Raw genomic sequence first — 20,975 nt, forward strand, 5'->3', positions numbered from 1 at the left:
ATCTCATGTATGTACCTTTGCATAAGTAGGTGTATGTTGTATATTGCATTAATATGTTTCAAGGTTAAATTATCTCCTTTGAAATGGTATCGTTACGATGCTATGATATGATTTGGTTTCGTCTGAAAACTGCCCACTAATGACTATTCCTTTCAACTTTAAATAAGCCAATCATGTGTCTTTAAGACAGTTAAAATCTTTGAAGTGTTTGCACATACTGGGTTTGTGTTTCAAGTGTTTCACTTATTCTTAGCTTTGACCATCAATAAATGCCTTAACGTACTGTAAAATTAATACTGGAGGTGCCAAATAAGCATGATATTATTAGTTTTATTAATCACAGAAAACAAACTGGAAAGAAGGAAAACATTTTCCCAGAAATCTGTCAGAACTAAAGAAAGATTATACGTACCAAGTTATCTGAGTGTATTTATGAAGTATAGCATGGGTCATTACCTTAGGGTGTACTCGGTAACACTGAAGTTGCACAGACTTGTTATCAGTTGTTGAGCTGACTTAGGTGTGTGTAACTATGGCAGTTGCATGTAAATAAACGCAACAAATCAGTTTGTCTTTCCTAGATGGTATGGAATGGGAGCATCTTTCTGGTATTGTTTCTCTTCTCTCTCCCTTTTTCCCAGTCTACAAGAAAGGTGAAGAAGGCTGCTACGTACTTCAAAGCTTCCATATCTTTAGCTCTGCAGCTGGTTCAGGTGTGGCTAAGGCTGGAAATGACTGAAAGTTATCATCTTATTAGATACGTGGCACCTATAACAGGAAGTTTTAGGCTTTCCCAGTGGACAACGAGTCTTTATTGCAAGACCTGCACTTCTTAAGCTGTGCTGCTGAACCTGTAGACAGGATGATTATGGAGACTGACCACTGGAAATTGTCTTGGATCAGGACTGAGCTATAGTTCAATGATAACATTAGGGAAGTTTCTGCTACCATTCTATGTGTTCATCTGCTCAATTTGTATGGATAACCAATGTCTATACTGGATGCTGGTTATCTTAACTGTGTGGTTTTCCCATCTATAGTGGGAACAGCAGTTGCACAAACACAAACTTTTGAGTTCATAATCTCCTTGCTCTCTAGGTAGCTGCTGTCCTGTTACCTTTTATTTCAATCACATAGAAAAGCAATGCTTTTGTCTTTTAAGATCTGCATACATGCATTGTACCGAAGTGAGCACCTTGCTCTGGTGCGTTCTCTTTCACTGTGGTGTTTGCTGTCTCTGAGGAGCACTCAGTTTCCAACAGCTTAGGACAAATCCGTCATACTCCTCAGTGAGTAAAGTATAGTGCCTCTGCTGTGTTACCAGGCAGATTGCTTTCAATAAAGCTTTTATTAACATCATGACTTCAACTCTGTGTTGGAACAGGAACTTGTTTCTAATTCTTATGCATCTTGCTGTTAGCCTGGATAGGTCGCTTGCTTTTCTGGCATAGTCTTCATTCTGTGAAGCAAAACTAATTCAAAGTATGGCTTTCAGTAGAAAATGTTGTTATATGCTGACACCTTTCAAAATATTGTGTTGCTGCTCTCTTTCCTGGGATTTGTGTGCTCACACAAATCTGTGTTTTATTTTAGCATGGCAAACCTGAAGATTGAACTCTCCAAGCTAGATAGTGAAGCCTGGCCTGGGGCACTGGATGTGGAAAAAGAAAAACTGATGTTAATTAATGAAAAAGAAGAGCTTTTAAAGGAACTCCAGTTTATTACACCATGCAAACGTACTCAAGATGAGCTAGAGCAGCTAGAAGCAGAAAGGAAGAGACTTGAAGAAGAGCTGCTGTCTGTAAAAAGCACACCCAGTCAAGCACTTGCTGAAAGGTAAGAGGTTATCTTTTGCTAATATTAAATGCTGCTTTCTGCAATCTAACCTTTGTACTCATTACAGACCCTGAACTGTGCCTTGATGGGCTGTTTTCCTTCAGTAACTGTCCTATGTAGATCTTAATTAAATTTGTTATAAGCCCATTGGGCAGAAACAGAAAGAAGGCTTCTGTAGTGTGAGACAATGTGAACACCCTGATATCTGCTCTGCAATATCAGTTGCTCTGCGTTTGATGCCAGCATGAAAATCCCTGTGACAGATGTTAAATAACTGAGGAATGTCAAAGTACCAGCAGGAGGGCAATATATCATTCCCTTGTTTCTGATAATAGCTGTAAACTATTTGAACTCAGGTTACAAAGATTATCTTGATTGTTGCAACATCTGAAGCCTTTCATTGTGAGTTTTATTACATCTAAAAATGCAACCAAAAGGGGAAAAAAAAGTACAGAGAAGTTTAATTGCTGAAAAACTTTCCTAACTTGCTGCTACCAAACTGTTAACTGAAACAACTGCCACAATAAATTGTTTTAGCCAGATTCAGAGTTCAAAAAAATCAAAGATGACTGTCACGAATGGGCTTCTTATCAACTGTAAGCGGAAATAAATTTATGGGCATCTCTTAGCACACACACATGCAATAAATGCAAAGTGTCATTAGGTGTATCAATGTAGTGTGCCTTATTGAAGTAATACAACCAGCATTGTAAGCCTTTCCTAGTTTCCACTGCTAGGGAACACCTGCTGTTGCTCTAGTTTCACTGAATGATGAAGTTCCTGTTAGTGGCATAAAAAGCTGGGTCCTAAATAGTAGCTGATTAGTAAGGAATATTTTTTCCTCGTTGAGTATGTATGTGTGTATCAGTCATGATTTTTAAGCGTATTTGTATGCTTCACAGCAGTTTAAACTGCGTTACATTGATAATCCAAACACGTTTTAGAAGAAAGGTTATGTCCTACTGGAAGTATATTTTTTCAGGAAAAGTTACTTGTCTGTGTTGGTAGTATCCAAAGTACCATGGATCTGTTGCTTTCAGAATTCTATAAATAAATAGAGAATAAAGAATCAATAATAAAATAGCAATCACAAATAAATAACTTGCATCTAAGATTTTGAGATTCTGATAATACGCTGTTGTAAGTAACAGATGAACCTTGACTCATGCTGTGAGAACAGGTAGCTGGTTTCTCAGTCTTGTAATTTGGATTTCCTTGTTTAATGCCAAAGAATTCTGCACCTGACCATTTTCCCATACATGCCATATACCAAAGTTGGAGTATCAAGGGCAAGTTGAATTGTCTCCTACTGTCAAGAAGAAATTAAATGGAAGTTTTTTTCCATGTATAGTTGTTAGAGCTTGAATTTTTATCCCTGCTTTCATTTTCTCTTCCAATTCCTATTCTCAAAAATGTGGATTTTTTTTTTTCCTGAGGTTACTGTAAGATTTCATTACACTGCTGGTTAAAGTAGCATTTCTGGTGGCTTGTGGTTTGCTTTTTTGCTGTTCCAGGGAATCTCTACTTAATTTCTACCTTCAGCTGTTTATGATATTAAAACTGTCTCTCTTGGTGACTTCAAAGCACATAAATTCTTTCATGCCAGGCTATTCTGAGAATTATTTCTGGTGTGCCTGCTATAAACAGAAACAAAATCTTCATTTTGTAGGATTCAGATGGTGAAACTTTTCCTGAAGTGCTAATTTCAAAAAAGGATACATAATTGTATCAGATCAGCCCTCAGCTTTTTTCTTGGAGATGAGGAAGATTCTTCTCTCCATTTTAAGAAGAGGAGCCACACCATCTTCATAGTAGTGCACTGTTGTTGCATTACTCTTTTCTTTCATGGAGTTTCATGAAGGCTTTTTTTCCAGTGTTTTCACAGGTACTGTGAAATGAAGCCACAGTGTAAGAAGCTATGGATTGTGTCAGAGCTTGATGCGACCAGGGGTATTTGTTTGCATCTTTGTTTTCAGTTGGATCTGTGTGGGGGTTTCCAAGTTTTTTTTCTAAAGGAGGAAGAAACAGAAGACTTGCTCTGACTTAAAACAAAAACATTATAGCATGGCCCTGGGTTATTTTGGGAGCGGGATGCTGAAATTAGCACTAGCAGAAGGACTCAGAATCAATTTACCAAAGGAGGATATAAATCATAACATCTCGGCTTCAAAAAAGTAGACGGTGGGCATATTCAGCCTGCTTTAAGAAGCCTTCCAGCAGCTATATAGAAGTAACTGGGTGGTGGAACTGTTGACAACTATTTGCTCCTTTCCGGCCTCTCTGTTCATGTCAGGAAGATTCTGTCACAGCTTTAGTCCTTGGCAAAATCATCTAAGTAATCACAGGCATTTAAACGGATGCATGATTTAACTGCTTGATTGTGCTGTTGTCTGCAAAACTGGTTGCAGCTCTTGTGCCAGTCATGAACAAACGTCCAAATAAGTTTCCACTGAAAGGTGAGGTAGGTGCACTTCAGCTTTTTAATGTATATTTTTTGGATTCCATGCCCTTCCCAGGAACGTAAAAATTTAGGATCAAAACTGGAGAAAGATGCTTCACTAACATTCAGTTCACTCCTGCAGCGGGGTAATTTAAGTAGGAAGGGTGCAAATAGGAGAGATTGAGAGGCACCTATGTCAGAAAGACAACACAAAGGTTGTTTAGGTGTTTACGTGGTTTTGGGGATACTCAAATTCCTGCTTATGCTGTAAGGAACTTTCATTGTTGGAAGGTTTTGGGGTTGTTTTTGTTTGCCTGTTTTTTTTCAGTTTGACCTGACATAAACTGAAAAAAATGCCCATGAATCTCAATTTCTTGTCAGATTGTAAATTATTTCCTGTATGTCCTGGAACTTCCAGGAGGGATTTAATAATCTAGTTTGTGACTTGTGACTAACATATTTCTGAAATTTATCCACAGGTATTAATACCACTTCTTTAATTACTAGTAGATCAAATTACATTCAGGATTGATTTATTTTTTTTCCCCCAGAAGCTAAATTATATGGGAAAAGTAGATTTTTTTAGCAACCTGCTATCAAAAATACTGGCAAATATACACTCTAAGACTCATTTTGGAGTTTTAGAAAGCAAGCATCCTTTATTACAGTGCTGGACACATGGAGGAATAATTCCATCAAGCATGCATTATGAGACAAGAGCTGGTTACAGAGTCTATTTCCCACCTACATGCATATATATATATATATAACATTTCCCAGAAATCTTATGCATATTCTGTTACTTTCCAAGGACTAATTTCAATGTTTTTATGAACTTCACAACAGCCAAATCTCCACTAATTGGGACAGTACCAGTTCTCTGTCTGACCTTGCTTTTTTTAGGTAGAGAAAAACTACAAAGATGATTATAGAAGACACACCCGTTCCGCATATCATACTTAACGCAAGACATTGTAATTTATTAAGTGAAGTGTCTGTAAAAACATTGTTAGAAAAAAAAAACCCATGTGCTATTGGAGGGACATATTCTGTCTGTGACTTTCAAAAAATATTTACTTAAATGAGACTTGAGTGAAGGTAGAAAACCGATTCTACTTTATCTTAAATCAGAATATTCCACTTTTTGCAGTAGTAACTACTTCTTGTATCATACCTAAGGTAATAAAGGAAAAGAAACTTTTGCTTGTGCTTCAGAGAGGAGAAAAACCCCCCAAAACTTAAACTTTCTCTTTTAATAGTACAAATTCAGTGGAAAGCTAAAGGTGTAGGGTTTGAGGGCTCTAATCAGAGAAATTCCCAAGCTTTTCATTTTCTTTCTTGCCTTTTGCCATTAGTAGGTGAACATATACAGCAATTTTTGTGCCTCTTCCTTGAAGATAAAATGATAGTTCACTATTGAAAAGCCAGAAAAGAGCTAATTAAGAGCACTTTTGCTTGTGAAAAGCGGGATAGATTAGGCTTTAAAAGAAGACAGAAGACATTGATACATAGTTAAATGGTAGGAAAGAATGTCTGATGCAATAGATGAACATAATTCTTGGTTTGGAAACCCATGTGTATGTCTTTCTGAGTAAAGAATGAAATACCGTGTATGCTTTTAACAGTGTTAGCAGGTATTGGCTGATGAACACTTACTGCAGTGTAAGAGCTCACCCAGCCCAGGCAGTGGAGTGGAAGTTCACACCCTGGCTGACCTCGGAGTAACTTATTCACCTTTGCATAACCCAGACTTTCTCACTGAATAAGCATGGGTGTAAGCAAATGCTTTTCATGCTTTGCTGAATCGAGGACTTAATGTCTTTTTGCTGGTATCTGACACTCAAAGAGAGTGAATTCTGGGAAGTCTTGAGTATTTCATTCAGTTTGCATAATAAAGCAATGGTTGATTTTTTTTTGGTTTTGTTCTTTGAAGTGTTCTCTGCATTTGAATTTAAATTTATATATCCTTGATATGCACGAAAGGCCAAAAGAAAGGTTTCTGAGAATGAAGGTCAACAATTTTTTTCTTTTTAAAAAAAAAAGAGGGAAGGAATGGAGGTAAATTCTTGCCTCTCAGATTAGTTGCTTGAGAACTTGTGACATGTATCAGTTGACTGAGCAATGGCTGGAGGAGAATATACTAATCCACAATTACAGGAGGGATTTAGCTGAATCCACTGAGGGAAAGTAATTTATTTGGTGGTGTAAATGCAGTGATAAAAGGGAAATCTATAAGGAAAAAGTCACTGAAACTGTTAGTGAATCCTTTCTGCTAGCAGCTAGCTCAAAGAAATGGGAGTGTTTGACCATTTGTGGTTTTAGAGCTACGCTGGATAACAGTGCAGGAGGCAATAAAGGCAAACCTTGATAACGAGCGTTACAATGCCATGTGGCTCTGAAGTGATAACAATGCTGTTGGGGATGTAAAAATCTTTACCAAGGACTCCTAAATATGGTCTGTCGTCTCAGAACCTTGCATTTGAATGCTGCTTTGATTTACTATGTCTCTATATGAAGACTCTGAAATCAAAGAAAGTGCTTTAATTCTAACCTTCCTGCACTGCTCCCCAAAGTTCTTCCATTATCAGACTGATACTGGTATTAGTTTTCTTTTTGAGTTTTTTTTCTGGAATTATATTAAGTGAGGAGACAATCTACAGCACACCTCTTTAAAACTGCATTAGTACAGTTCTTATTTTCCTGAAGTTGTAGCTATTTTCCCAGTGTTCCTCTGTTACACTTTTATTGCGTGCGCATTCCCCTTGGTACAGTGTGAATGTATCAACACGCTACTTGCTTGTACACTCAGCAAGTTTGTCACAGTGCTTAGTATTCTGTAGGTAAAGTCACTCTGCTGGAGGGGTTAGGGTTTTATGATAGGACTGAAAGCTAACACAGTCTCTTGGATTTCAGTAGGTAGCAACCAGATGAAAATACGAAGGATCTTCACTTTGTTCCTGTCTCCTCTATAAAGTATTTTGGCTTCCAGATTATTTTGTAATGCTTTCCTATACTTATATGTACCTCTCTTTCCAGACTGAAATCGGAGGAGAGAAGAAAAGAGTTGGTACAGAAACTTGAAGAAACGACAAAGTTAACTACTTATTTGCATTCACAACTTAGGAGGTGAGACTGTAGTGCATAACGTATAACCTGTATTCAGCAACAGTCTAGTGGACCTGGATATCTCAATTTCATTCTTAGGTTTTTCTGTTATCTGGAAACCAAACAAAATATTTTTGTAGTACTTAAGTAAGAAAATGGTAGTGTAAGAGCTTCAAGTACTTTGCCACCTTGCATACCTGGTGTACCTTTATTATTTCAGTAAGCACTCAAGACTGGATTGAATTGATTTTTTGCACAGCTTCCATAATTAAGCAGGCAGACGTTATTGTGCTTCTGTGTAAATAAATAAGGAAATCTGGAATTCTCTAATTGGTCATATCTTCAAAATCATGTCATTGAGGAGACCAAATGGTTTCTCAGAGTTCTGTCTAAACTGAGTTATTAGAACTGTAGCTATTAGTCTATGTAACAACTGGAGAGGCTTAACACATACTTGCGTGCATGTAAACACTTAATGTGAAAAGCTGATTCTGATTTTATTCTTCAGCAGTGACTTATCCTTTCTGTAAAGGGAAATGTATCTTCAGCAGGATGGTTTTTTTCCTGAACAGTCATTGATTCACAGTCTGACACTGAGTTTATGAAATTCAGAGTGATAAAAAAATAATCATCTGCAGCAACTATAAACTCAAACTCATCATTGTGATGGGAATTCTGATATTTAATGATATGTGTAACTAGCCCTAGGGAAGAGTTTCTCTCACTTCTGGACTGTTACCCTGGACTACCAAACCATGTGTCCATTATATTTATTTAGAAGATCCTGGACATTTTTGCATATCCAAGTGGATACACCAATCAGACTGTATTTAATGTTTACCTATTCTCTCTGAAACCAAAATGAAGCTTTAAGAAGAAAAACGCTTTTAAGCATTCTATAAAGGTCCTCTCACAATAAGCCTACCATCCTAGTCCTGGGATCTGAGATAGATCCAATGAATTGCATCTTGATTGGTAATTTGTTAGGGAAAGGATCTTTTAAATAATTTTTTCAAGTGTTTTGTGTTCAAGGTTTTTTTGACTTTTAACGGACAAAAAGACTCCCCAAAGCAGATTTTAGCCTCGTGGCAAAATTATTAAAGTTGATAGCTCTGTCATTGTTGAGTCAACATCTCTTAAGTGTTTAGAAGGGGCTGTCTTGAATTATTTTTACCCTGCAGAGTCGTCCTGAGCCAAGGTAGTGACACTCTGGCCTGGCAGGGCTCTGTATCTCCTGTTATTAACAGGAGAATGTTGCACATTATGGCTTTGCCATGCTTATGTAGTTGAATGTACTGTGCATGTAGAGTATAGGTATGAAGCAGTTCTATTGTAAGTTGTCTCCATCTAGCTACCCTCTTTCCTAGGTGCTTGGGCAGAGGGCAGGCTGCATAAATTGCTGTAGAGAAGGTACCGCTCCTCTGCAGCCATGACCTCCTTCCTGGGGATCCCTTCCCTGTCACGTTGACCCCCATGGGCACCCACATGAGAGCAGAGCAGGTCTTTGAGGGACCATCGCAGCTGAGAAGGCTGCTGTTACTGCTGAACCAGTCCATCAAATCGGCATCCTTCTCCAGAAAAAAAAGAGACTTTGGCCACAAGCTGTACGGTGGATAAAGTGTCCTGATAGTGTGCAGGCTGGCCATGCTGATCTAAGCCAAGTGTGGGTGCATAATGCCTCAAGTAGCATTTAGTTTCAAATTGTTACAATGCAGCTCCAGTCAATCTTATCTCTCCTTGTACTGGTTTAGTTTAGTAACATCAGTGTACATGTTTGTGCTTTCTTTGCAGTCTCTCAGCTAGTACGTTATCTGTGTCTTCAGGGAGCAGTTTGGGATCTCTGGCATCCAGCCGGGGATCTCTGAACACATCAAGCAGAGGGTCGCTAAACTCGCTCAGCTCCACGGATCTCTACTATAACCAAGGCGATCAAATAACAGATTTGGACTATCAGTATAAACTTGACTTCATATTACAAGAAAAAAGTGGTTACATTCCTTTGGGGCCTATCACTACTATTCATGAAAATGAAGTGGTCAGTTCCCATGGGAGACTGGGTTACAGTGACTCTCCTTCAGCTGCAGACCATCCCAAACTGACTGAACCTCCCAAATCTGTGGCATCACTGTCTTCCAGATCCTCACTGTCCTCCTTGTCCCCGCCAGGTTCCCCTTTGGTTTTAGAAGCTCAAAATTCCCCTCTGCATCACCTTACTACAGACTTTGAAGACTGTGACCTTTCTGGTGATTTTGCAGGCATTAGTTTCTGTGAGAACCAAATATTACTGGACTCTGAAGCCAGAGCAGGATCTCAGAATTCTACAGATGATAAGGAACTTAATGAAAGCATTAGGCAGCCTCTGCCTTCTCTACGTGCAGGAAGATCAGGTAACAAAAAAACATGTCATCTCAAAAGTATATGTAACATTAAAAATTTTGAACTAACAGCCAACTTTTGAATGGGGAGGTATCTCATGTAACTGAACAGTATCTTGATGGGCATCCATTTACAGTAATTCTGAGGGACATCACATAACTTGTAGCTTTGACTGCATAGAGCTACGATCACCCCAATTCCATCTGCGTTTTTCAATAGCTATCTCGGAAGGAAAGTTCATGTATTGCAGATCCTGTCATGAAAGTACATCAGGAAAACCTGAAGCTGGATTTTAAAAGTGTGGAGGGTGCGTGGTGTTCCTAGGTATTGTCAGGATGTATGGGGATAGACCAAAAATACCCTCTGCTGGGTTTTGGTAACTTTGGGTTTTGGGGTACTTTGCTTCTCACTGGAGAATAAGTTAGAAACTGACACCCTTGGTAAAAGATTTCTGGACATAAGAGTTAGAATTTTTGTGTGTATGTACATCTAGTTATGTGAACCTGCTGCCACTGAAAGAGCTGCAGTTCATTTGGGGTTTTTTGTGAGTAAAGACAAGTGACCACATTGCCATGTGAGTTACAGTGAGACTCGCCCCATTTGTAACACGGATTTCGTAGCTTTTAGCTTTTTATCCATAAGAGTTAGAACAGAGTCTGTGGGTAACTTCCAAAAGGGCGAGTCCTCTCATACTTCCCTTTAAGGAAGATGGGATGAATGACCTTGTGAGTTATTGAGGTTTCCTTAGGTAACTACTTAACTTTAACGTTGAGATGGTTGAATTGGGTGTAATGAATTCTGCTTCTAGTCTGCAGTAAAAGCCACGCAGCGTACTTAGTTGTCTTATATTGTCAAAGCCTTTGGCGGAGTTAGAATTTCAAAAATCCCAGCTGTCAAGAATAGATGGCTCATCCTCAGAGCTTTGACTTTGCTGCCTTTTGTTAGGGTTGACAGCATGTTGTACTTTTTCTGCATATTTATTGACTTTTTCTAGTGTCATTCTGTGTCATAGTCTTCATCTTGCAAACCATTTGTGTGTTTATGTTACACAGCGGCTCTGTTTTTCCAAGGAAGAACTGAGTGAGCTAATTTCCACTAGTGCTGAGCACTGGCAGCCCTATTTTAAACCTGATAAGCACCTAGCATTTCCAGCTCGACGTTTCTGGGCCTGAGTTGATAGTGAAGCAGCTAACTGAGGAGTTTGGGTGTCAGAATAAATACAGCTTAGCTCTAGAGAGTGCATTGTCCAGATTTTTATATATATATTTTTTTTAATATCTCTGTCTTGGAATTGTTGTAACGTGCTAATTAATTAGACTAGGTTACTGTAGTACTGTAGTAATTCCAGTATTGACCAGAGCAATGTGGCACTGGAAGATAAACGTATAGTATGCATTTATAATATAACCTGGGAGTCCCTCCTGTTCAACTGTGCAGAAATAAAAAAATGAAATTGACTGGTCTGAACCTATGAAATGAAGAGTGGAAAAACATGGAAGGGGATTTGAGGGGCCAGGGAGTCATTTTGTGCTTTGTCTTTTCAGTATAGTGGAACACAGTGCCTGTTTTGCTTTAAAGCCGCACTATAAAAGACGCAAAAACTAATTAATTTTCCTGACCATATTTCAGCGGCATATCTTTTCCAAATTAACAACAACTTTCAGTCTCTCTGTCTTTGCATCTGGCTGCGACTCATTTAGTCCAAGGACCAAAGTTAAGATGGCTTGGAATTTGGGAACATATAGGGGTATAAGGAATCAGAATTTTGGGTTTTTTAAATTAATTCTTTAGATCATTATTTTCAAAGGCATCACGTGATTGTCTTAACAATTTTGAGCTTTTTTTTACCTGTTATTCCAGATAGTGTCAGGGTGTTTAAGTCTATAAGTGGTTACGGTTTTAAAATATCAAATTCATCCTGTGATTCTTCATACTGATACTTCCTCATGTAGGGTCATATATACGATACAAATTACCTTCAAATCTGTATTAAGACTGCCAAAACAAGCACTCAGTTTTTGAAAAGACAGGTATTAATTAATTATGCTTCATTGCATCTAGTTTCCACAGTAAAATGGGCCTCATGGTGAGGCTTCAGTACATTAGCAGTGAGACACAGACCTGGGGCTGCTTCAGTGTTTCTAACTCCATTTTCACTCCTGGAACTGCTGCGATGCTGAATTGGAAGATTTTCAACAAACTCAGCTGGAGGCAAAAAAATTTGCATGGAAAATTACAGCCCCCACACTTAAGTTTTACAAGACTACAGATCTGAATGCTGCTGAATCTTAACTTGGAGGTAGAAAACATACCTGACAACAGTCTAGCTAGTATTTTTATGTAATAATCTGCACTGGCTTTCTAGACACTCACCTACTTCTCTGTCTGTCTCTGACTTTTCTGTACAGGTGAACCATACAGATATTTGCTCCTCTGCACATGTCCCTGCTGTCAGAAACCAAGTTGGAATATCATGTAGTTCTTCCACAGTCAGTCTCTGTCATTGTCAAAGTCAATTCAGGCTGCTGTGGTAATTCCTAAGGGTAATCAATAAATCATGTCATCACCTTCACCCCTCATATGGTGGGGGGGAAGTGAAAGAGCACTTCATCATCAAGGAAAAAGCATTCCTACTGCCATAAATAAAAGCACAAATGCATCAATCAATCACCTAATCTGAAGCCTGAAATTTTAAACATCTTAACAAGATGTAAAGTCATGATTCAGGTGGGGATGATAATGCATACCAATATCCTCACCCCTTGGCAGATAAAAGTACTGCAAAGGCCCTCGACTAACTGTGCTGCAGAACGTGGCTTTCTGCGAATGCTGCTGCTTCAATGTAGGACACTAGCATATAAATGCAAATTGAAGATTAAAGCTAAGTAGTAGTAGATAGTAGAGAGAATGTAGCATAAAAAGTTTTTGATGATACGAAACAAGAGGGGATTTTTCATTTCTAGCAGTTACATTGCTGGGGAGAGGGTGTCTGCCTGACTTCTGAATATTTAATAAACAGTAGGCAAGAGCTTTGCTTGTAGCTGAAGTGTTACTACAGTCCAGAATGTGAACATGGCAAGTGGAGGTTTAAAGATCAGGATAATGAGGGTTAATAATGAAGGTAGTGAAGGATAATAACTAGCTCAACAGATACGGGTGATGACAGGAGCCTGTATCTCTGGGAAGGAATAATAGTTACACGCTTTCAAGTTCATCAGTTTGGTTATGTCCCTAGCCAGAATATGTGATAACAGCTGTACAGTCTTGGAAAGTTTAATGATGTGGAACAAAACTACTCTGATACTCAGTTAAGGGTCACTGATTTCAACTTGACAACTCTCTAGGCTTTCTCTTTCTGTCTATTAATCTCTTGGACTAATTTTCATTCTTCTTTCTTCTCGTAGGTGTTGACTTACCAAGAAGAACAGCTAGTCACTTGCTTGAGGAGAAAACAGCTTGTGTATCTGCTGCTGTGTCTGATGAGTCTGTAGCTGGAGACAGTGGTGTATATGAAGCTTCTGTGAAACAGTAGGTTTTGAGAAGTAATACAAGTCTTTCCACCAAAAATTTAAATACATCTATAAGCAGTTATAATACCAGCATAAGTAGTTTGTCAGGCTTGCCCATTTTTTAAGTATTTAGTACTTTCATATTGAAAGGAAGGCACATCTGCCAAAGAGTGAAGTTTGATTTGTTTTTTTTTAACCTAATAAATTTGCATTAGAGTGCTTGTATAACTGGACTGAGTAGCTTTAATATGCTGCCTTCTAATCTTGAGGGTTTTTTAACTTGCTGTAAGTGTTCCTAGGAGAAAAGCTGAATTTAAACAATAAAGGTTCTGCCATGTGACTATATTGACTCTATATCTTATATAGAAAAGATACAATACTCAGTTGTAATGTTGGTATAAAAATAATCCAGGTTGGGGCTTAATGTTCATGCTTCACTGTGGTGAACAGGGTACAAGAAATGTCTTTGCTGTTGTTGCTTTTTGACAAGACAACTTCTACAGGATTCTTCATACTATTTTATATAGTATTGTCTGTTTTCTGGCAGTGAAAACAATGAACTTTAAATTGAATGACAGAAGATTATTGCGAACTGTGAGAGAAACCAAAATCTTTATTTTTCACCTCGATTTTGGCAAGTTGTTGACATTAAGAATTTTTGTCCTTTTGAATATTCTGAAAGATGTTTTAGCAGGATAGTTACAAAGACAGATGCATGTTTTCTGTTAGGACAAGTAGAGTTACGTTATGGTGTGATAAATAGGTTTTATTTGCCTCTGATAAAATTACTTCTACTTGTCAAGTCTTTCACAAAGTAAAAGGTGATAAAAATTGATAAGACCTCTATCTCACCTTAAGGCAGACACATGTTTTACCCTGAATTCTGAACCCTAGTTTTAATTTGCTACATATCCTAATGCAACTTCTAATGCAACTTTTTAGGCTTAAATAAACTCCCATCTACTTAAAAACTCAACCTTCACTTGACTGAGTGGCAGTGACTGTATATTCTGTCTCTCCATTTTGTTTCATTTCTGAGCTGCTGTGGTTAAAACTTCCTGTCTGCTCCCATTCTGAGTCCAGTGGATAGAAATGAACAGACATTGGACCAAAAGCTGTGGAGCAAGTCTTTAACTGTTTGTGTCTAATGACTGAGTGGTGGAATAGGTGGAAAACAGAACAAATTCCTGTCCTTGCTCAGGAAGAGAGGAAAGAACCAAGTTGCATCCCCTGTGTGCAAAACGAAACTGTTGCCTAAGACTTACAGACTCTAGTTGTTCCATAATAGCTCTGGGTGTGCGAACTCCGGATTATTACTGGTTAGTAGCGAACAGGTAGAAGAGAGTTGCCTCTGTGTGAGTTGCTCATGTTTAGTAGAAGTGTCTTTATGAGCACTGCATGTGGAATGACTTACAATTTGTCGATGTGCTCCTGAACTTACAGTACAGTGATTTCTGCTGTACAGACCATTCCTTCCTACTGAGTAATTTAAAGCAAGGAAAGAAATACACTCTATCAAATTAGCCATCAGCCAGGAAATTAATAGTAAAAAGGAAACCTCTGAATGCAGAGTCATAAAGTAATGCTGTCCTGTCTTATCGGTTGTCTGTGTCATTCTCCACATTTCCTATCTTTACGTTTTCTATCTCGATCTTGTTTATTGATCCCAGCAGTCTAGTTTCAAAAATCAATGAAACACATTAATACCACATCCTCACTCAAACCTCTCAGAAAATGACTGGAAATTATTTTACCACATGGATTCTCTGCAATTGAATTCAGTGCTAGAGTTGCTTTTCATCTGCCAGACTTGAGTCCCTTCGGTTCTTTGAATGCTTCTGAAAATGGGCTCAGAGGAAAGATGCTCCTTGTTTGCACAGAAACCTCTTTATTTTACAGAGTTCCTGCTTCTCAAGTATTCTCCAAAGCAGTATTTCATATTCAGTTTACATGTGCTCTGATGTTTATTAAAAATTTTAATTTCCAACTTTGTATTTAGGGGGGATAAAGAAGTACCAAGTATGTGTATGGGAAAATGTCATTTTTGTCTTGCCTGTTAGACTGGCCTGATTCAATAATCAGCTTAAGCCCTTTCTGACTCACCACTGGAGTTATCGGACTGTTCAGGCAGTGACTGTCCCTAAACCAGGCATTGCTATTGTGTAGGCTCCAAAATCCTCATTTAGAGAACATGCTGTAATTAAATCAGCCGGTTCACAAGAACGCATATACGTTCTGTGTGCGCACGCGTTAATTATTGTGGAAAGCTAACTATAATTTTCTAAGTTTGAGTATTTGCCTGTTTGCCTTAGACCAAATGAAACTGAGGACATTGTATATAGTGAAGATGATGCAACAACTCTAGAGGCTGCCCAGCTGCAAATAGGACTCAGGTAAGAGAGGCAAAGGGGAATGTACCTGTTCATACATAAATGCAAATAGTAAACTTCCCTCACGTTGTCCTTTCTTTAACAGATATGACCACAGCAATTCAAGTTTTGTGATAATCGTAGTGCGGCTCAGAAATCTTCCAGCATTTTCTGTCCCATTTGGCTCTAAAGTGTAAGTTAAACAATTACTGAGCAGTAGTGTTGAAATACGAGAGTATAATAAGAAATGGTACAAATTCTCCAAAGGAGTGGATTTAGTTACTACTTAACGGCACCAACATGTATAAAGCTTCTCATGCTGTAGCAGTATTTAGCTTTTACTTAATCCAGCAATTCTGCAAGAAGAAGTAGTTACCAGGAAATTTGAATGTTCTGCTAAAGTGGACAAAAGTGTTTTTTTAGATGATGCTTCATATAGTGTTTTTAAACAATGTGTAGCTTTGTGAGTGCAGAACAGCCATTCTGTAGTTACTAAAATTATTCTTTTGGTACTTTGCTATTCTTTCAGCTCAGTGTTGCCTTTTTACGTTTATATGGCACTTTTAATGAAAAATTGTGTTAAAATAGTATCTGTCTTTTAAGTGAACTTTTAAAGGTAAGGAGTAATTTGGTAAACTGCAAGTGGACAAAGCACAGCCACACTGAGATACTCCATCCCTAATAACTGCAGCTTGGAGATCTGTTAAGAATCAGTTCTTGTGTTAAATGGGATTAACAGGCAAGAAAAAAAAACATAGGAATGTATGTAAGAAATGAACATGCCTGAATAAGAAAACATTACCACTGAGGTTCTAATCCAAAACTCATCTGTACAAATAAGGACAGTGCCTTGACTCCTTCAGGGCACTTGTACTTCAATGAGCTTTTTTCCAGATAGAAAGCTATCTTAAACTGTTGAGAAGCTTAATAAAATTAGAGTAGAACATAATCAATCCTTGGAGAATTTGTTTTTCTTGCTAGTTCCTTTCCCCTTGTCCCCCATCAAGTTGAATTTGATTGGCAGATCAATAGGAAGCCACTGAATATGGAAAGGATGTATAGAAATACAGACCTGGGTGCTTGTTAGATTTTTTGTGTTTGCTTTTACTAACAAATGGTTGTCTACTATCATCCATCCTTCTCCGATCTCCATCTTTCCCCTGCTGACCTTTCAAGTCAAGTAGAATTTAGCACAAGAATACAGAAAAAAAATACAGAAGAGCAAATTGAAAGAGCTGAAAGGAGAAGTCGATAATGTAGAATATAAAAAGAATGTCAACAGAATGAAGATGAAGTTAGATGAATCATAGAATCAGAGTGATTTGAGTTGGAAGGGACCTTAAAGATCATCCAGTTCCAACCCTCCTGCCATGGGCAGGGACACCCCCCACTAGATCAGGCTGCCCAAGGCCCCATCCAACCTGACCTTGAACACCTCCAGGGATGGGGCAGCCACAGCTTCCCTGGGCAACCTGTGCCCGTGCCTCCTTCTTATGTCTAGTCTAAATCCGCCCCTCTCCAGTTTATACCCATTGCCCCTAGTCCTATCACTACAAGCCTTTGTAAAGAGTCTCTCCCCAGCTTTCTAGTAGCCCCTTCAGGTACTGGAAGGTCGCTATAAGGTCTCCTCAGAGCCTTGTCTACTCCAGGCTGAACAAGCCCAACTCTCTCAGCCTGTCCTCGTACAGGAGGTGCTCCAGCCCTCTGATCATCTTTGTAGCCCTCCTCTGGACCCATTCTAACAGTCCTGTATCCTTCTTACATTGGCATCTTTTTAGGAATTAAAGTCTGAAGTTGCAATTAGTAGTCAAGCATCTTCAGTGCAGAACTCCAGATGTGCTGCTGCTAAAAGCATATCATAAAACTAAACCTACAAATAACAAGGAAGAAGAGAAGTCAGGGTAAAGGAAGGACTTGGCAAATACCATTTTTTCTATCACTTGACATTGCGTGCATAGACAACTATATACTGACACATACAATGATGAAAATTTGTCTGGAAATTGTGGTTATCTTATAACTGTATTTTCTAGAACATCAAATTGGATAGATTAGTACATTATTGAACCTCTACTTGCAGAGGAATAGATGTGACATGAGACCTTCCTGATGCCTGTTTCCGCACTGTTTGCAAAAGCTGTTCACTTTTAGACTAGGTAGAGCTTAGCCAAATGCTTATTATTTGTGCCAGGATAATTTTTTTCATCAGTTGAGAAGTCATAGGTTTGTCACTGCAAAAATATGAGACACTGGTTGAGTTCTTAACTTTTTTAATTAAAATGAATTAACAATTAGTATAAGAACGCTTCAATGAACCACTTTTTAAACGTACTTTTAATATACTTTATTTTCTATTCCTACCACTTTTCTAAATGTCTCCTAATTGCTTTATCTATTAAAATGGCTGTTTTCAGTAGACCATGCAAATTGCTCACCTACATTTATGTGAACACAGCAGCAGTATTACTGGAATTGCATTGCGCTACCACTTAACTTTGGGGTTTGTTTGTAAAAATGCTCAATATCTGCTATCCAGGCTATACCTGCAAACCAAAGCATAACTGGGGACGAAAGGCTATGCCCAAATGCAGGTAACAATATTAAATTTCTCACAGTCCTACTTTCTCTTGCTTTAATTACTGTAAAATTAAAATTTTTAATAATAATAATAGTGGTATGTACGAAGTCATTACCAGAAAATATAGCGATAGTGCCTATAGACTTGGGGAGAAACATTTTTCAGACAAGTTTTCACAGGATCATAGAATCACTCGGTTGGAAAAGACCCACTGGATCATCGAGTCCAACCATTCAAGCATTTCTTTAGCTTGCTTTTTCTTCTTGCTTTAGCTAGCTTCATTGCATTCTGTGACTGTCAATTATATTTAAAGGCAATACCAGAAATAAGTTAATGCATAGATACAGAAAAGATATAAACTATTACTGTGCTCATTCATGTGTATGAGAAACAGTGCAATAGGTAAATAACATGTACAAGTTGCATTAGGAATGTCTTTATCAAACTAGACTACTAAAATGAGACCTTGCAAGTTAGCAAGTACTTTATCCACATAATATTCATCTGTATTTGTTCTATAAAAAGAACGCAATTCCTTAACAATTTCAAGTTATTCCCTGTGCTTAAGTTTAGGCTTGCAAGATGCAGTCTTCCAAGTCTCGCTTAAAATACTATTAGCTGATCTTAGGCCTAGCTTAAGATGGGCCTGCCTATTTTTTCCTCATTTTTCTTAGTTTTCTGGTTTATTTGGAGTTTTTTTGTGTCACTTTAAATGATTAAAAGATATCACTGCTTTTTGGTGCTGCTTTGAATCATTCCAAGAGTTTAATTTTTACATCCACCCAAATGTTTCTCATTTTGTTAAGTAACATTAAGATCATGTTTCCTCCTATCTGTGACATGATCTTCAGTGTTCCTAGTATTAAACTAGAGGATAAATTTGGACAGAGAGAGAAAAATAGCTACCTCTCTTGCTACTGCTTTACCAGGCACAGAAATTCCTTTTGGGGAAGTGTTTGTGCAAGGGGCAGGAGGAATGTCTCTCTCCTGTTTTTCACCTCTTTTCCATTCCACTTCTGTTGCTGTTTTATTTTTCTTGCTATGCAGTCCTTCAGCTGATGGGGTCAACTTTTGTAATGCATCACCAGCAGGTGCTAGTTTCAATACAGGTAAAAATTTTGTTTTGTTTCCGGCAGGTATGTTAGAGTAGCGGTGCTTCCATCATCAACCGATATCAGCTGTCTGTTCCGCACGAAAGTTCATCCTGCCACGGAAACCATTTTATTCAATGAGATATTCAGAGTAGCCATTTCCCAAGTCACGCTGCTACAGAAGACGCTGAGAGTAGATGTTTGTGCTGTCAGTAGAAGTCGTCGGGAGGAATGCTTGGTATGCAGTTTTATTTCTAGCTTTTTTTGGCATGCATTTGATTATAGTGTCCCCTCTAAATTTGATAGTCAAGGATGCTAAAATTCTACAGTACTTGGAGACAGACTCTGAAGCCTTGGTTGTTGCTGTAGTACTTGAAGTAGTACCTTTCTCTGAAATTCCTGATACAGATTCTAATCCTGGATGGAAGTTTTGGGAGGTGTTTTGATAATGCTAACACTGCACTACCTTAACCTTTAATTACAGATTGATATTCCATCTTTAGAGTTTCATACATGAAAAAGACCCATAAATAAACTTCATTGCAACCTTACTGTAACACTAGATTTTAAAGTAAATGCTGAATTGTCCAAGAAAAGAGTAAACTCTTATTATCGCAACTTGTCACAAAGAACAAGCTAAATTACTATTTTGTACCTTGTTGTAGATTATATGACATCCACCTTTTTAGTCTTTGTGATCTGTAGGAATAATAAAAAGGCATGACATTCATAGACGAACCTACTGGAAACTGGCACTTTATTAATTCTGTTGTTAATTGTGGTCATCATCTAATTAGTGATGCTTCACTTAATTTCAAATTGCTTTTGTATGGTCTGATAAAACTCAGTTTAATTTTTCACCATGAGTCCGACATAGTAGCACAGTGAGATTTTTAATCACAACATGTTGAAGAGATGCTGGAATCTGGTGAGGCTCATCAGCTCCAACTACTGGCAACAGCCTCTCGCTTCCAAAAATGTATAAGTTAACTTAAATTCCTAGGGAATGCTTTGGCCTTTTCAGTATGTAAGAGGTTTCCCCTCAGGTAAGGGAAGGGCAGCAGAACAAAAATGCAACAGAATGCAGGATACAAAGATGAAGAAAAAAAACCAACAGCAACAAAAATCAACCACCAAAGACGTAAGGTTTAGTCATAAGATCAAAAGAAAGAGCTGAGAGTACCACCCCCAGCAGAAAGCCCTGGGCAATATGACCAGAGTCTTGGCAAGAGCTGTGTATGGAGCCCAGTAGCTGTGAGGATGATTTGCTTTGCCAAGAACAGAGGATTTTAATCTTCAAGGCACAGCCCAAACATGAGTACTTCATAAGTTTTCCCAGAGTGTCAACTCAGTGGATGTCAGTGCTTGTCCAAAGGAAACGGTTTCTTAATCTCTTTTACTGTCTTTTCATCTGCTTCTTCACTGGTTAGAGCAAACGAAGTCATACATTATTGTTTGCCATATTGATGATTTTTGTGGTGGAACAACTGAAAAATTGACTGAAACTTGCTGCTCCATGAGTTGATGCTGCAGGTTTCATTGACACAGTTTTTCATTATTGAATGCTACAGAAAGATGTGTGCGTTACAGTGATCGAGGGGTTTGTGTGTGTGTGTGTGCGGGGAGAAATTCCACAAACTGAAATAAAATATGGCAGAATGGACAATAGGA

The 20,975-nt window shown here is 38.2% G+C and overlaps 1 protein-coding gene across 4 annotated transcripts in view; it reads left to right on the forward strand.

Moving 5' to 3' along the window:
• Positions 1–20,975, forward strand: part of WWC2 (WW and C2 domain containing 2) — a 298,844-nt gene that overhangs the window by 63,309 nt on the left and 214,560 nt on the right. For all 4 annotated transcript variants that reach the window (XR_011337363.1, XM_069855898.1, XM_069855899.1 and 1 more), the window contains exons 9-15: positions 1,594–1,836; positions 7,313–7,402; positions 9,173–9,768; positions 13,162–13,285; positions 15,579–15,659; positions 15,742–15,828; positions 19,350–19,542. Coding sequence is in view for 3 of the 4 variants with exons in the window: in XM_069855898.1 (XP_069711999.1) it covers positions 1,594–1,836; positions 7,313–7,402; positions 9,173–9,768; positions 13,162–13,285; positions 15,579–15,659; positions 15,742–15,828; positions 19,350–19,542 (1,414 nt within the window). In the remaining variant the exon portion in view is untranslated. The remainder of the gene's footprint in view (positions 1–1,593; positions 1,837–7,312; positions 7,403–9,172; positions 9,769–13,161; positions 13,286–15,578; positions 15,660–15,741; positions 15,829–19,349; positions 19,543–20,975) is intronic.

Source organism: Phaenicophaeus curvirostris, chromosome 4, assembly GCF_032191515.1.
Source record: "Phaenicophaeus curvirostris isolate KB17595 chromosome 4, BPBGC_Pcur_1.0, whole genome shotgun sequence".
Classification (NCBI taxonomy): Eukaryota; Metazoa; Chordata; class Aves; order Cuculiformes; family Cuculidae; genus Phaenicophaeus; species Phaenicophaeus curvirostris.